The sequence below is a fragment of the Hipposideros armiger genome, unplaced genomic scaffold (assembly GCF_001890085.2).
Source record: "Hipposideros armiger isolate ML-2016 unplaced genomic scaffold, ASM189008v1 scaffold_860, whole genome shotgun sequence".
In the NCBI taxonomy this organism is placed as follows: domain Eukaryota; kingdom Metazoa; phylum Chordata; class Mammalia; order Chiroptera; family Hipposideridae; genus Hipposideros; species Hipposideros armiger.
Window position 1 is genome coordinate 640,257 of NW_017732210.1, and position 14,624 is coordinate 654,880.

General features: G+C 38.4%; 1 protein-coding gene across 6 annotated transcripts in view; it reads left to right on the forward strand.

The window, feature by feature from the left end:
- Positions 1 to 14,624, forward strand: part of UBR5 (ubiquitin protein ligase E3 component n-recognin 5) — a 131,622-nt gene that overhangs the window by 31,078 nt on the left and 85,920 nt on the right. For all 6 annotated transcript variants that reach the window (XM_019629549.1, XM_019629548.1, XM_019629554.1 and 3 more), the window contains exons 2-5: positions 8,091 to 8,135; positions 8,502 to 8,583; positions 9,056 to 9,132; positions 9,874 to 9,993. In XM_019629549.1, the coding sequence (XP_019485094.1) occupies positions 8,091 to 8,135; positions 8,502 to 8,583; positions 9,056 to 9,132; positions 9,874 to 9,993 (324 nt within the window). The remainder of the gene's footprint in view (positions 1 to 8,090; positions 8,136 to 8,501; positions 8,584 to 9,055; positions 9,133 to 9,873; positions 9,994 to 14,624) is intronic.

Here is a 14,624-nt window from a genome sequence, read left to right on the forward strand (position 1 = left end):
GCAGTCTATCTGAAGTGTACCTGGCGTATAAGACGACCCCACACTTGGAGGCATATTTTTCAGGGCCAAAAAATCGTCTTATACGCCGGCAAATACGGTAGCTATTTTCTTCATGGAATATCATTTTTATTTGAAGGAGTAACTGAAAAGCGGTGGTTATTCAGACCTTGGATATTTGACAGATATTTTCTTGAAAATGAACAAAGTGAGTCTGTTACTTCAAGGAAAACAACTGAAACTATTTGTTGCCAGTGATAAAATTGAGCTTTCAAGCAAAAATTAGAATTTTGGGAAATTTATATCTATTACTGTGAGTTTGACCTCTAAATTGATAGTAAGTTGAACAGATGTCTGTTTGGAAGGTCTGTATAAGTCAGTAAACCAGTATTTTCCAAATGACCAATGCATTCTGTTATAGACTCATGCATGGGCAAAAGATTTTTTTTTTTAAGATTTTATTGGGGAATTGGGGGAAGGGAACAGACAAGTTGCTATCCTTTTGTTCTTCAGTCTAGTTGTGGAGGATTCTGCTTCACTCGCTCATGTTGGTATTGTGATCATTGCGCTCTTCCTGGGTGAGGCAGTCACTCGCCGGCCATTGGATGGCTGCTCATGGCGGCTCACAGCAGCTCACGGTGGCTGCTCGCCACTCATACTGGCTGCCCGCCACTCACAGTAGCTTACGGGAGCCCACTGCAGCCTATGCTGTCGCCAGCAACTCACGGCAGCCCAGCTCCAGGCAGCCCAGCTCCAGGTCGAGCTGTTGTTCAGCATCTTAGCTGTAGCAGCGTCACTGGCTCTCATGTGGGATCCAAACCGGGGCCCTGCTGCTCAGAGCTAGCGTCCCAAGCAAACTCCTAACTAACGCGCCACTTGGCTGGCCTGAGCTAAAGATTTTTTTAAAAGTTTATTGATAGGTTTTAGATTCCACATTGTTCCCAGCCTTTTAAGAAACTATCACTTTGTTGAGTTTTGGTGTAATATTAAAGAAGAATATCTACAACAATCTGAAAAGGGTATTGAAATAGTCCTTTCTTTTTCAACACTTTATCTCATAAAGCCAGCTTTTCTTCATATACTTCAACCAAAACAATACATTGTGGCATATTGAATGCAGAAGCACATCTGAGAATTTATTTTATATTAAGCCTGATAATAAAGAGGTTTGCAAAAATGTAAAACAGTTTCCATCGTAAGTATTTTTTGGGAAGTGGTTAGTTTTCATAAGGTAATTTGTGTAAATATGTAATGATTTTATTTTTTAAAATAAACATTCAAAATTTTTCTTTGTTTTTATTTAATATTATAAATACCAGTGGATGTAACCCACACGAAAAAGGCTTTTGGGGGGGGGGTCCTAAATAATTTTTTAGATGTGAAGCATCCTAAGATCAAAAAGTTTGAGAGTCATTAAAGCACATTATGAGGGTTTGGGAAGGGAGGCTGTTGAGAAGACTTAAAGAATACTTGAGGAAGTGAAAAATACACATCCAGAAATTCTGATTTACTTTTTTATTTACTTTGTATTTCCTATAGGAGATACAAAGAAATAAACTTAGTCTTTTCTTTCTTGAAGCCTAAAAATCTTTTGTTTCTGTTAATATTTTTAGTTCCTATTTGGCCATTACAATAATCTTATTCCTTTCTTCCTTAATGTTACCTTGGAAGTTTTCTGTGATCGGCTGTGACATGAAAAAAATAAAGGATAAAATAGGGAGATTTTAATATAGCTAAATTTATTTATATTCTAAGATTATGGCCTTCTTACATTTTTGGTATGAAAACGAGGCATAGTGCTTTTTTTCTGTATGTGTGTGGTCAAAATAACTACATTGTTTCTCTCATTATCACCTACTCCCATTCCCATTTACTGCTTCATGAAATCCCAAAGTTGGGGAACCCACAATCAGGGTTAAATTCAGATACTATAGAAACACTACAAAATGGATTTCAAAAAATGTATCTGAAATAGACTTCTTGAAGTGAAATTTCAGCCCTACAGTGAGTGTTTCATAATCACAGAGATGAATAGTCCCTAATGTGCTAGTGCTTCTTGCTTGGGCCAAGGCAGCCCTAATCTGTCCAGGCTCTTCCCTGCCAGCCTCAGCCCTATCTGTCAAGGTAGCTCCTAATATTTAAGTCACAACACAAAGTGGGTGGATTAGGGAAAGTGTTTGTCCCTTTCGCACACACCAAAAATTCACAGTGCAGCATGAGGAGAAGACTCAATTGACCCCCTCCATCTTACACCCAAGACCCCCTAAAAGAGCTCCCCTATGAGCATGCCTTAGGTGGTTTGCCATTGGCTTGCTCAGGACTGTGTAAAAAGGGATTTGGGATTGGATGTCCTCTGGGCTGGACTGAATACGGTAGCTGATGCTGGTACAAGTAATTGGCCATCTCAAAAATGCCCTCTGCAACTTTGCCTGCAGCACAGCCTTTCCCCCCAGTTACAGCAGCTGGCAGGTGGGTTCACCATGTGATAGATTTAATTTATTGATATCAGTGATAATGTGAATAGTTGACATGCAAAGAAGCAGTTCAGAGATAGCAGTGTGTATAGATAGTGTGGTGCGATAGTTGTGTAAAAGGACAATGTGAAAGTTAAGGACTGGCTGCTTGTACTTAGGAAGCTGCATGATGAGATAGTGGAAAGACCATGTTCTATGGTTATAGGTGGGTTTGACCCCTATCTCTGCCATCTTCTGGTAACATTGTAGTCCCCCCCCCAAAAAAAATAAAAAAGTGTGCAATTTTATTGCTTAGTGAGTTTTAGGCTTTAGGATTTAGAGGGTTTGCTTATGGAGAAATGCAGTAAATATTCCTATAGTATTTCTTTTTCTACAAGAAAATATTCAGGCACAGATTTTTTTTTTTTTTTTTTTTTTTTTTAGCTGAGCCATCCTGCTACCTGTTGGCAGCTCAGCGGCTGCTCAGCTCGGGCTGGACTTGAACCGCTGTTGCTCAGAGCTCAAACTCTTGAGCGAGCTCTTAACCAACTGAGCCACTCGGCCGGCCCTCAGGCACAGATTTTTTAATGTACTGCATTCATTCGTGTTTTGGCAATACCTTCCTTCTCTGAATGGATGAGAAGGGGTGAGCTTCAAGACATTTTCTGCAAGAATCTATGATTTAGTGTAGGTAACCTTTACTCACTGTTGGCTGTTCTTTGTATGGATTACTAAGCTTTTACTGCAAATTAAAATTATATGAATATGTAAAAGTTTTATTCTGTGATGGATATCTGGAGATTAGAGTGAGGTCAGTTTAAAGGCAGTTTGCTAATATGATAAATGGTGAGTTATTAAATATTTTCTCTATGTCAACTGGTCTGCTTATAAGAGTTATATGGGCAACTATCCTAAAAGTAATCTGACTATTCATACTTCTCTTGCTTGTTCTAAACTTTAATTTGAGGTGGAAGACCTGGGGAGTTAGTTTTGTTGAGATTAAGATCAGGAACCTTTTTTTTTTTCTGCTTTAATGGATTGTATATACCAGTATTATTGTACATTTTTCACTGTTGGAACGGTATGTTAAAGAAGTGGAAGAGTGGGGAAAGACTTGGTAAGTTTTATAGTCTTTGCTTAGAGTCTGAAGCCAGTTCAGATAGAAACACAAATGACTAGAAGGTTGACTAGAAGGTAAAGTAGACAATGGAGGTCCTATATGAGACAGAAGCTGTAGATCTCTGTAGGGAGAAAGTGAGGGTTACCAGGAGAAGTTCATGGAGGAGATCGTATTTGAGCAGGACCTGAAATAACTAGGAGTGAGACTGGAGGAAATGTACTGGTGGCAGACTCTGCCACTTTGCACCATTGAGGTGATTGCTGATAAACATGAACATGGGTGGTGTACCTTGTCTTACAATTCCAGATATATGAAAGCTATCATTTTGTAGAACATGGGATATTAGGAATATCTTTCTCTCCTGAAGAAGACTTTTAGGGATCTAAATAAATATACCTAAATTGTTTAGTTTTAGAAATTCAGCTAGAAATTCATCAGGTTTAATTCAACTTGGGGTGGTGGGGGGATGGTGGCGGGGGATGGTGGCTTATGTCTGAACATGCAGGTGTGTTATGTGACGGGAAGGAAGTAGGTAAGGAATTATAAAATTGAAGAACCTGCACGGAGTGTAATTGCCACTTAAGTAGTATCAGTGTGAAGATGAATTATTTTTGAAATTAATAATGTTAAATTTGAGGGAAATGAGACAAACTATAAGGGATTTCAATGAACTATGTTAGCTTCCAGCAAGTACTGTTATACTTTGATTTCTTGTCTCTCTATTAACATCAGTTTGCTGTTACCTTACCCTTAGTGCTTTAAAAAAAATTTCCAGCCTCCAGATCTGTAAAATGTCTATAAATTTAAAGGAATAAAATAGATTATTGAATCAGAATATAGAATAAATCTTTGGTGTAGGAGTACTAAGGATTGTCAGAAGTTGATAGCTAACCTATCTATTGTGTTATAGCCACCTCACGAAGGCTTTTTCCTCTTTGTCTCTGACTGAGATTAAATACTGAGTTATGAGGTTATTTTATAATGTTATACTGTACTCTTAAAATTGTTTTCCATCACAACTATGTGGAAAAATTTATTCTGAAATGGAATTTGGTGAGCTCTAAGGTGGTTTTTCTTTTATTTTAAAAATGAGGGAAATTTTGTTAATGGGCTATGAGAGGAAACATAGTAACTTTAAGCATTGTAAAGTTTTGGAGGAAGACCCTTAAAGTAGACAGGCCTAATAATTATGTAGAGACATTGAGACATTTGGTAATTTAGTAAATTTAAATACTCATAAATGTGATGATTGGCCTGCAGTGATTCTGTGATTTGCATGTCTGCTGAGAATTGCAAAAGAGAACGAAATACTCATTTTACAGTTTACTTTTTTTGCTTGAGGGTTTCTTTGTCACTGTTATCTGGGATCAATGTAAACCAATGTGTAGGTGGCCATTTTAGTCATGATAACTGTCTTGAGATTTGGAAGAATGGTAACATTTTGTATAAACTTTAGGGAATTGAATTTAAGAAAAGTAAAAAATGTAATATTTGGAGAAACATTCTAAGTATCTATGTAAAATCAATTTGTATATGAGCATTTCAGATGGGTAAGATGAAATTGGATATCACAATTATTAGTAAGTGCTATTTTCATAAAAACATTGCCGATACATCCTCCACTGAGACATTTGCTTTTCATACATTCATTAGAATTTCATGACTGAAAAGAACCAGAGATGACTATTGGTCTTTCCTCACATAGGTGAGAACTTGAGACCTAATGGGTTTAAATGAGCCCAGTTAGTAGTAGATGAGCTGGGAGTAATCCCCAGATTATTTGTTATCCAGGGGGCATTGCTTCCAATACAGATGGATGTACATTTCACATGTGATTAGGAGTCTACCATGATTTTTAAGATTAGAAAATTTAATTGGTGGCAGTAACTATTTACTCTATCCCCATAGTATCCTGAAACTTGCTGAGTTCTTGAGTTATTAAATGTTTTCTAGCATTTTGATATCCTCAAAGCCTATTTTACTTTTATAAATATATCTACCTGGAATGACATTTGGAACCATAGCCCAGCTTTGCTTTTTTTTTTTTTTTAGCTGAGCCATCCTACCACCTGTTCTACGGCAGCTCAGCTCAGGCCAGGAATTGAACCACTGTTGCTCAGAGCTCACACTCTTGAGCAAGCTCTTAACCAATTGAGCCACTCGGCCAGCGACATTTGGAACCATGAAATGAGCATTTAATTCTTAATCTCAGTTATTGTCCAGCTTTGAGAAGACTGACATATTTTATCTCCCCCCACCTCCTGCATGATGTATACTTTGTGAAAACTCAAGAAACAGTATTGAGCTAAGAAAAAAAGGAGTGGAAATGAACGGGTTTAGTTGTAAGCCAGTGAATAAGTACCCTCTAAAAGTGTCACTACTATGGTTTTGGGAAGTAAAACCTTTCTTAGCCGTTTCTCATATCCTGGCTCCAGTCGGGTGAAAAGTTTTGTAAATTACTTACAGTAAATGTGGGCAGAGGGGAGTGAAAGCTCCTGAAGGCCGTTGCTATTGCCCAGAATGGAGCTTTCGAGTTTCCTTTCTCCCTGTTTTTCAGTCAGCCGTCTCTCAGAGCTCATGAGCTCCACAGTGCATTACTCTTATGGTGTTTTCTCTTGTCTTGGGACACAGAAATCTACCTTGTAAATGAGGACATTGGGGTTTGGTGAAAAAGCCTGACGTTCTAGGACCCATGAAAACATGTTTTTGATAATGAAAATAGATGTAACACTATACCACACACACAAAAAGTGTTTTATTGGGAGCCAAGTCACACATGAATAAGATGCTATTCTTTGGGAGTGAGAATAAAGTCACCAGTGAGTATCTACTTTTGGGGAGAGAAATTATGGCATCACTTGAAAGTTATTCTTGCTTAAGGATATAATTTGGTATTGGACAGTTCCTGGATGTATTTTAGTGTTTGAAAGATGCTCTTAGCACACTGTACAGAGGATAAAACTACCCAAGATAAAGTCAAATTGAGGGACAACTTCTATTAGACTCTTATTGAAATAATTAGATTATTTGTGTATAGATATGACTTGTGGCAGCTCTTTAACCCTACATTGACTTTAAGGTGTGACTTATGTTTGAGTATTCCACTTTTATATGTTAGTACAAATGTTGAAATTTGATTTCGTGTCTTTTTGTCACTTTTTTTTAAAAAGATTTTTATTGGGGATTTGGGGGATGGGAACAGTGCTGGGGAATTGGGGGAAGGGGAGCAGACAAGTTGCTGTCCTTTTGTTCTTCAGTCTAGTTGTGGAGGACGTTGCTTCACTGGCCCAAATTGGCACCATCGTTGTGCTCTTTCCGGGTGAGGCAGATCAGTCGCCGGCTTCTGGACCGCTGCTCACTGCGGCTGCTGGCCGCTCATGCTGGCTGCTGGCTACACACAGTAGCCCATGGCAACCCTGCTGCAGCAGGGACTACAGCCTATGCTGTCGCTGGCGACTCACGGCAGCCCAGCTCCAGTTTGAGCTGTTATTCAGCATCTTAGCTGTAGAGGGCAGTGTCACTGGCCCTCACGTGGGATCCGAACCGGGGCCCTTTGGCGTCCCAAGCCAGCTCTTAACCAACGCGCCACTTGACCAGCCCTTTTTGTCACTTTTTAGAGAGCAAAATTTATGGACTTTCCTACTGATTTACTGTTTTAATTTTTTCCCATTGCTTTCTAAAATTCTCAGTTTATTATTACGAGAATTATTTCTGAAAATGTTGGAAAGACCAGGCAGTTGTTTTGGTAACTTCATAGAATCAAACTCTTAAAATCTCTACATTTGATTATATCTTTACATTATAAAATGACTTAGGTTGACAAATGTTTAAATGGGTATTAACAATTTTTTATATTAATTCAAGAATGTTTCTTTGAGAGAGACAGCGAAATCATAGTAGATAATGAGTTAATATTTTTTAATGTAGCCCTTTGAGATTTTTCTAAGAATATTCAGTACTCTTTAAAAATGGGAGGTGTTAAACTTGTAGATATGGATATTAAGGTTTTAATTTGTACAATTTTGTGTCACAAGGCTCTTGATAACTTGAGACTATGCCTTAAGATTTTGGGGCTTTTCCTACCTCATTATATTAAATTCTTAATAGATTTGTGCTTCCCATGTATTTCATGATATACATGTACATTCAAGAGCCTCTTTTGACATACATAGCACAGTATTTAAAAATTGGCTTTACATTGGGCATTGGTACAAGTACCAGTTCTCCTTCCACTTTCTGTTATACCAACTCTAGAAGCTTCAGTTTCCTCATCTGTAAAATGGGGTTAATGATATTATTGACGTTACTAGTGGGGTGGTGAAGGAAGGAATTGCAGAGTCTACTTGTGATTTTTGGTGTGACAGAAATCAAAGACAATATTAAAAAAATTCTTGCCATAGCAAATTTTGGTATACCTGTTAGAAATCACCAAAACAATGGTACAAGTAACCTATCAGAACTGTTTTGTTTACAAAGGACTTGTACATTTGGTTTAGTCATGTTTTGTTTTGTTTTTAAAGGTTACGGGAAGTTTCAGAGAAACTGAACAAATATAATTTAAACAGGTAAGAGTTGTAAGATATTTTAAATTTCCTGAAAAGAATGATTTTCCTTTATTAGGAAAAAGAACTTGTATATAGGCAGCAGCTATTAGGAATATTTTAATCTAACTATTAAACTATTTATGCGTTTGGTTCATTTGAATTACAGTTTCTTTTCATACCAGTTTTTAAAAAAATTGGTGTACCAAAGAGCCATAATGACTGGGATATCATAATTAATTTTCAATTATTCCTTTAAAATATGTAAATATTTATTTTTTAAAATAGGTTTTGCCAGCTATCTTTTTTTAATTGGATACAAAAACAACCTTAAGATATATTTACCGGTTAAAAAGTAATTTTACTTACAAAATTTTTTTTATTCACCAGCCATCCCCCTTTGAATGTGTTGGAACAGGCTACTATTAAACAGTGTGTGGTGGGACCAAATCATGCTGCGTTTCTTCTTGAGGTAAATTGTTTACTCTTAAGATAGAGAAATGAATATAACCAGTTAAAATACAACTGTGCATCATTAAGTTCCTTTTAACCATGGAAAACAGCAGTTTCTTACAGGAATTATTTCAGAGACCACCCAGTTCCATTTCCCTATTGTGTAAATTCTCTGGCCCAGAGAAAGCGTAACTGATTTACTAGAGCTTGAAACTAATTGGTAACAGAATGGAGATGTTCCTGATATCCAGTTATTTCCTTACTTTGAATTCTGTTACACTGAGATGTTTTAAGTTATTTTTACTGTTTTTGTTTTTTATAATGTATGTAAAATATAATTCCCCAACTCAGGCGTGAGCACCTTTTGGAAGGGATCTTATTTGTTGTCTTCTGAATTGACAGTGATAGGTACATAATCTGTTTGTTGAATAAATCCAAATTTTAATACATATTTTTACTTCTTAAATTTCTTTTACTTTTTTTGCTTTTAGGATGGTAGAGTTTGCAGGATTGGTTTTTCAGTACAGCCAGACAGATTGGAATTGGGTAAACCCGATAATAATGATGGGTAAGACATTATGTCCTTTCTATTTAATATTTAGCTATGAAAAGGTATTATTTTAAATCAGTGTTTTGACTTTGGTAACCCTCAAGTTTAAAAAAAACAAGACATTGCAGAAAATAAGACTCTTAAAATAGAGTGAAATGGTTACTTTGTAGTTTAATTTTAATTTTTATACAAGCAGTGATATATAGGAAAAATATTCTCGCAGCAAGATTAGCAGAAGAGTTGATCATTTAACAGAATAGATTACCAGAATGCTATGTATTTGGTAGGTCCCAAGTCAGATTTTCTCTTTGGTTGAAATCACTTGTTAGATCACATTTCTTTTCCTTGTTAATATTTCCAAATCAAGAAACTCAATTTGAAAATGACAGGGTTTTAAAATTTTGGGTCTTTATAAATGATGGCATAAAAAAAAAAGATTTTCAGATAATATATGATGAGTTTCAATTGACTGCTTCTAAGGAAAGCATGATTACTTTTAAAAATCTAAAGAACAATTCATCTGTAGTTAAACCATGAAAATAGTTTCAACCAGCAAAGAACCCCAATTGTTACGAGGCTACAAGTTGTTAGGTTTGCTCTTCCTTTGATGTAAAATATACTTTTTAGTAGGATTAATCAGAGATACTTAGGCTGGTATTTTATCAGAGAAAGTCCCAGAGTATGAGGCCTGGAAATCCAGGCTTGTTGCTAGGCAATTTGGGACTGTTATGTATTGTTCTACCTTTTATTTTTTCCCAGGTCAAAGTTGAACAGCAACTCCGGGGCAGGGAGGACGTCAAGGCCTGGTAGGACTAGCGACTCCCCGTGGTTTCTCTCAGGTTCTGAGACTCTGGGCAGGCTGGCAGGCAACACCCTGGGGTAAGTTGTGGCCAGATGATAGCATCCGTTGTTCTGGGCTGTTGCTCTGTGAGTGTTCTCACTATGAGTGCTCATTTTTAATATCATCTAGTGATGGAATGAGGAAACTCGCCTGAACTCTGAACAGGAGCTCATGTTGCTCATGGTGAGCCACCATAATAAAAATAACCCACACAGGCTAATTACAATTAAACCACATTCTTGACCTTTTAAAAATGTATAATGTTCACATGAGTTTATATAATGTTATTTATCGTGTCATTTATGTCTTTTAAAAATTTTGGAGATACCACCTTTGGTTTTGTGACTAATTCTTGGGTTAAAAAAAATACCCTTTCTTTCTGGTATCCAAATCAGATAGTTCTTTCCGAATTAATTTAATGAGGTTTGAAATTTATGTAACTAAACCTTACAGCCTTTAATAGTTATTTTTGCTTTTTTAAAAAAATTGAGGTATAGTTGACATATAACTTCAGGTGTACAACATAATCATTCAATATTTGTGTAGGCATACCTCGGAGATATTGAGGGTTCAGTTCCAGACTACTGCATTAAAGTGAATATCGCAAAAAAATGAGTCACATGAATTTTTTGGTTTCCCAGTGCATGTAAAAGTTATGTTTACACTATATTGTAGTTTGTTAAATGTTCAATAGCATTATGTCTAAAAAAATGTATGTAGTTTAATTAAAAGTACTATATTGCTAATAACTGCAGACCATCATCTGAACCTTTAGTGTCATAATATATTTTTTTTTTTTAAGATTTTATTGGGGAAGGGGAACAGCTAAGTTGTCATTCAGTCTTAGTTGTGGAGGGTGCAGCTAGCTCAGTTCCAAGTCCAGTGGCCATATGGCCGCCCTCGGCAGCTCACGGCCACTCAGGACGTTCAGCTCAAGGTGCCGTGTTCAGTCTTAGTTGCGAGTAGGCGTAGCCCACCATCCCATGTGGGAGTCGAACTGGAAACTTTGTTGCTAAGAGCGTATGCTCTAACCAGTGAGACATCCGGCCTCCCGTTGGCAGCTCAGGGTAGCTCAGCTCAAGGTGCCTTGTTCAATCTTAGTAGCGGGTGGGCTTAGCCCATCATCCCATGCAGGAGTTGAACCAGCAACCTTGTTGTTAGGAGCACGTGCTCTTCACCAGCTGAGCCACCCTGCCACCTGTTGGCAGCTCAGCGGCATCTCAGCTTGGGCGCAGCTCACTGGCCCATGTGGGAATTGAACCGGCGATCCTGTTGCTTAGAGCTCGAGCTTTTAACCAGCTGAGCCACTTGGCCAGCCCCAGTGTCATAATCTTTTTGTTGGTGGAATGTCTTGTCTCAGTGTTGATGGTTGCTGACTGATCAGGGTGATGGTTGCTGAGGTTTGGGTGGCTGTGGTAATTTCTTAAAATAAGACAAAAATGAAGTTTAACACATTAATTGACTCTTCTTTTTACCAGCTATTTCTCTGCAGCATGGGATGCTGTTTGATAGCATTTTATTCACAGTAGAACTTTTTCCAAGTTGGAGTCAATCCTCTCAAACCATGCCACTCCTTTATCAACTAAGTTTATATAAAATTCTCAATCCTTTGTTGTCATTTCAATAATCTTCACAGCACCTTCAGGCCAGTAACCTTCATAGCATCTTCAGGCTTCACTTCTAATTCTTGTCCTCTTGCTGATTGCACCACATCTGCAGTTCCTTCCTCTGCTGAAATCTTGAGCTCTTCAGTGTCATCCATGAGGGTTGGAATCAACTTCTTCCAGACTCCTGTTAATGTTGATGTTTTGACCTCTTCCTGTGAATCACAGTTGTTCTTTTTTTTTTTTTTTTTTTTAAGGTTTTTATTGGGGAATTGGGGGAAGGGGAATAGACAAGTTGCTATCCTTTTGTTCTTCATTCTAGTTGTGGAGGACATTGCTTCACTGCCCAAACTGGCACCATCATTGCGCTCTTCCCGGGCGAGGCAGATCAGTTGCCGGCTTCTGGACGGCCGCTCACAGCAGCTGCTGGCTGCTCACGCTGGCTGCTGGCTGCCGGCTACACACGGTAGCTCATGGCAATCCACTGCAGCAGGGGCTGCAGCCTACGCCGTTGCTGGCGACTCATGGCAGCCCAGCTCCAGGTTGAGCTGTTGTTCAGCATCTTAGCTGTAGAGGGCAGTGTTACTGGCCCTCATATGTGGGATCCAAACCGGGGCCCTCTGGTGTCCCAAGCCAGCTCTTTAACCATCGTGCGCGCTCGGTCAGCCCTCACAGTTCTTAATGGCATCTACAGTGGTTAATTTCCAGAAGGTTTTCAATTTATTTTGCCCAGATCCATCAGAGGAATTTTTATCTATGGCAGCTGTTGCCTTATGAAATATATTTCTTAAATAATAAGACTTGAAAGTCAAAATTCCTCATTGATCCATTGGCTGCAGAATGGATTGTTGTGGTAGCAAGCATGAAAACAACACAAATGTTATTGTATATCTCCAGCAGAGTTCTTGCATTGTCAGTGAGCAGTAATATTTTGAAAGTAACCTTTTTTTCTGAGCAGTAGGTCTCAACAGTAGACTGAAAACATTCAGTAAACCATACTGTAAACAAATGTGCTGTCATCCAGGTTTTATTGTCCCATTTGTAGAGCACAGGTAGAGTTAGATTTTGCCTAATTCTTTAATGGCCCTAGCTTTTTGGAATGGTAAATGGGCATTGGTTTCAACTTGAAGTCACCAGCTGAATTAGCCCCTAACAAGAGAGTCAGCCTGTCCTTTGATGCCAGGCGTTGATGTCTCTTTCTTTCTTTCTTTTTTAAATTACTCATATTTGCACCTGTCTTCTTTTTTTTTTTTTTTTTTTTGAGTTTTTTTTGCGGAATGGGGGGGGGAACAGACAAGTTGCTGTCCTTTTGTTCTTCAGTCTAGTTGTGGAGGACGTCGCTTCATTGGCCCATGTTGGTATTATCATTGCGTTCTTCCCGGGTGAGGCAGTCACTTGTCGGCCATTGGATGGCCGCTCATGGTGGCTCATGGCAGCTCACAGCAGCTGCCGGCTGCTCACACTTGGCTGCCAGCCACTCACGGTAGCTCATGGCAGCCCACTGTCACCCCACTGCGGCCTACACCGTTGCCGGCAATTCACGGCAGCCCAGCTCCAGGTTGAGCTGTTGTTCACCATCTTAGTTGTAGAGGGCGCAGTGTCACTGGCCCTCATGTGGGATCCGAACCAGGGCCCTGCTGCTCAGAGCTGGTGTCCTAAGCCAACTCTTAACCAACGCGCCACTCGGCTGGCCCGTGATGTCTCTCTTCTTTAGCTATGAAAGTCCTAGATGGCATCTCCTCCCAATATAAGGAAGGCTGTTTTGTCTACATTGAAAATCTGTTGGTTAGTGTAACCACCTTCATTAATTACCTTAGACCTTCTGGATAACGAGCAGCTTCTACATCAGCACTTGCTGTTTCACCTTGCACTTTTATGTTATGGAGGCAGCCTCTTTCCTTAAACCTCGTGAACCAACCTCTGCTAACTTCAAACTTTCCTTCTGCAGCTTTCTCATCTCTCTCAACCTTCATAGCGTTGAAGAGAGTTAGTGCCTTTTTCTGGATTTGGCTTTGGCTTAAAGGAATATTTTGGCTGGTTTGATCTTCTATCCAGACCACTAAAACTTTTTTCGTATCAGCAATAAGGCTGTTTTTCTTTCTTATCATTTGTGTGTTCACTGTAGTAGCACTTTTGATTTCCTTCATGAACTTTGACTTTGCATCCACAATATGGCTAATTTTTTGGTACAAGAAGCCTAACTTTCTAGTTTGGCTTTCTACATGCCTACCTCATTAAGCTTAATCATTTGTAGCTTGTGATTTAAAGTGAGAGACATGTGACTCTTCCTTTCACTTGATCACTTGGAGGCCATTGTAGGGTTTTTAATTGGCCTAATTTCGATATTGTGTCTCAGGGAATAAGGAGGCCTGAGGAGCGGGATAGATACCGGGGAACGGCTGGTCTGTGAAGCAGTCAGAACCCACAGATTTTTTTTATTAAATTCACTGTCTTTATATGCATGCAGTTTGTGGTGCCCCAAAACAGTTACAGTAGGAATATCAAAGGTCACTGACCACAGATCACCATAACAAATACAATCATAACGAAAAAGTTTGAAATATTGTGAGAATTACTAAGATGTGATGGAGACATACAATGAACAAATGCTACTGGAAAAATCATGTCCATCGACTTGTGTGACAGGGTTGCCACACACCCTCAATTTGTAAAAAATGAAATATCTGTGAAATGCAATAAAGCAATGTGCAATAATGTGACGTATGCCTGTATATATTATGAAATGATCTCCACAATAAGTCTAGTTAACATGTGTCAGCATATAGTTTAAAAAAAATATTTTACTTGTGATGAGGACTTTTAAGATCTACTCTTAGCAACCTTCAAATATGCAATTCAGTGTTATAAACTATAGCCAACCATGCTGTACATTATATTCCCATGACTTATTTATGTATACTATAATGGGAAGTTTGTACCTTATTTTTACTTTTTAAATTATTTGTAAAATGTATAACTTAAACTAGACACTCAACTCCTCTTCTGTTTTTACCTAAAGTTGATATGCTGTCAAACAAATTCCAAGCCAGATGATTTTACTCATT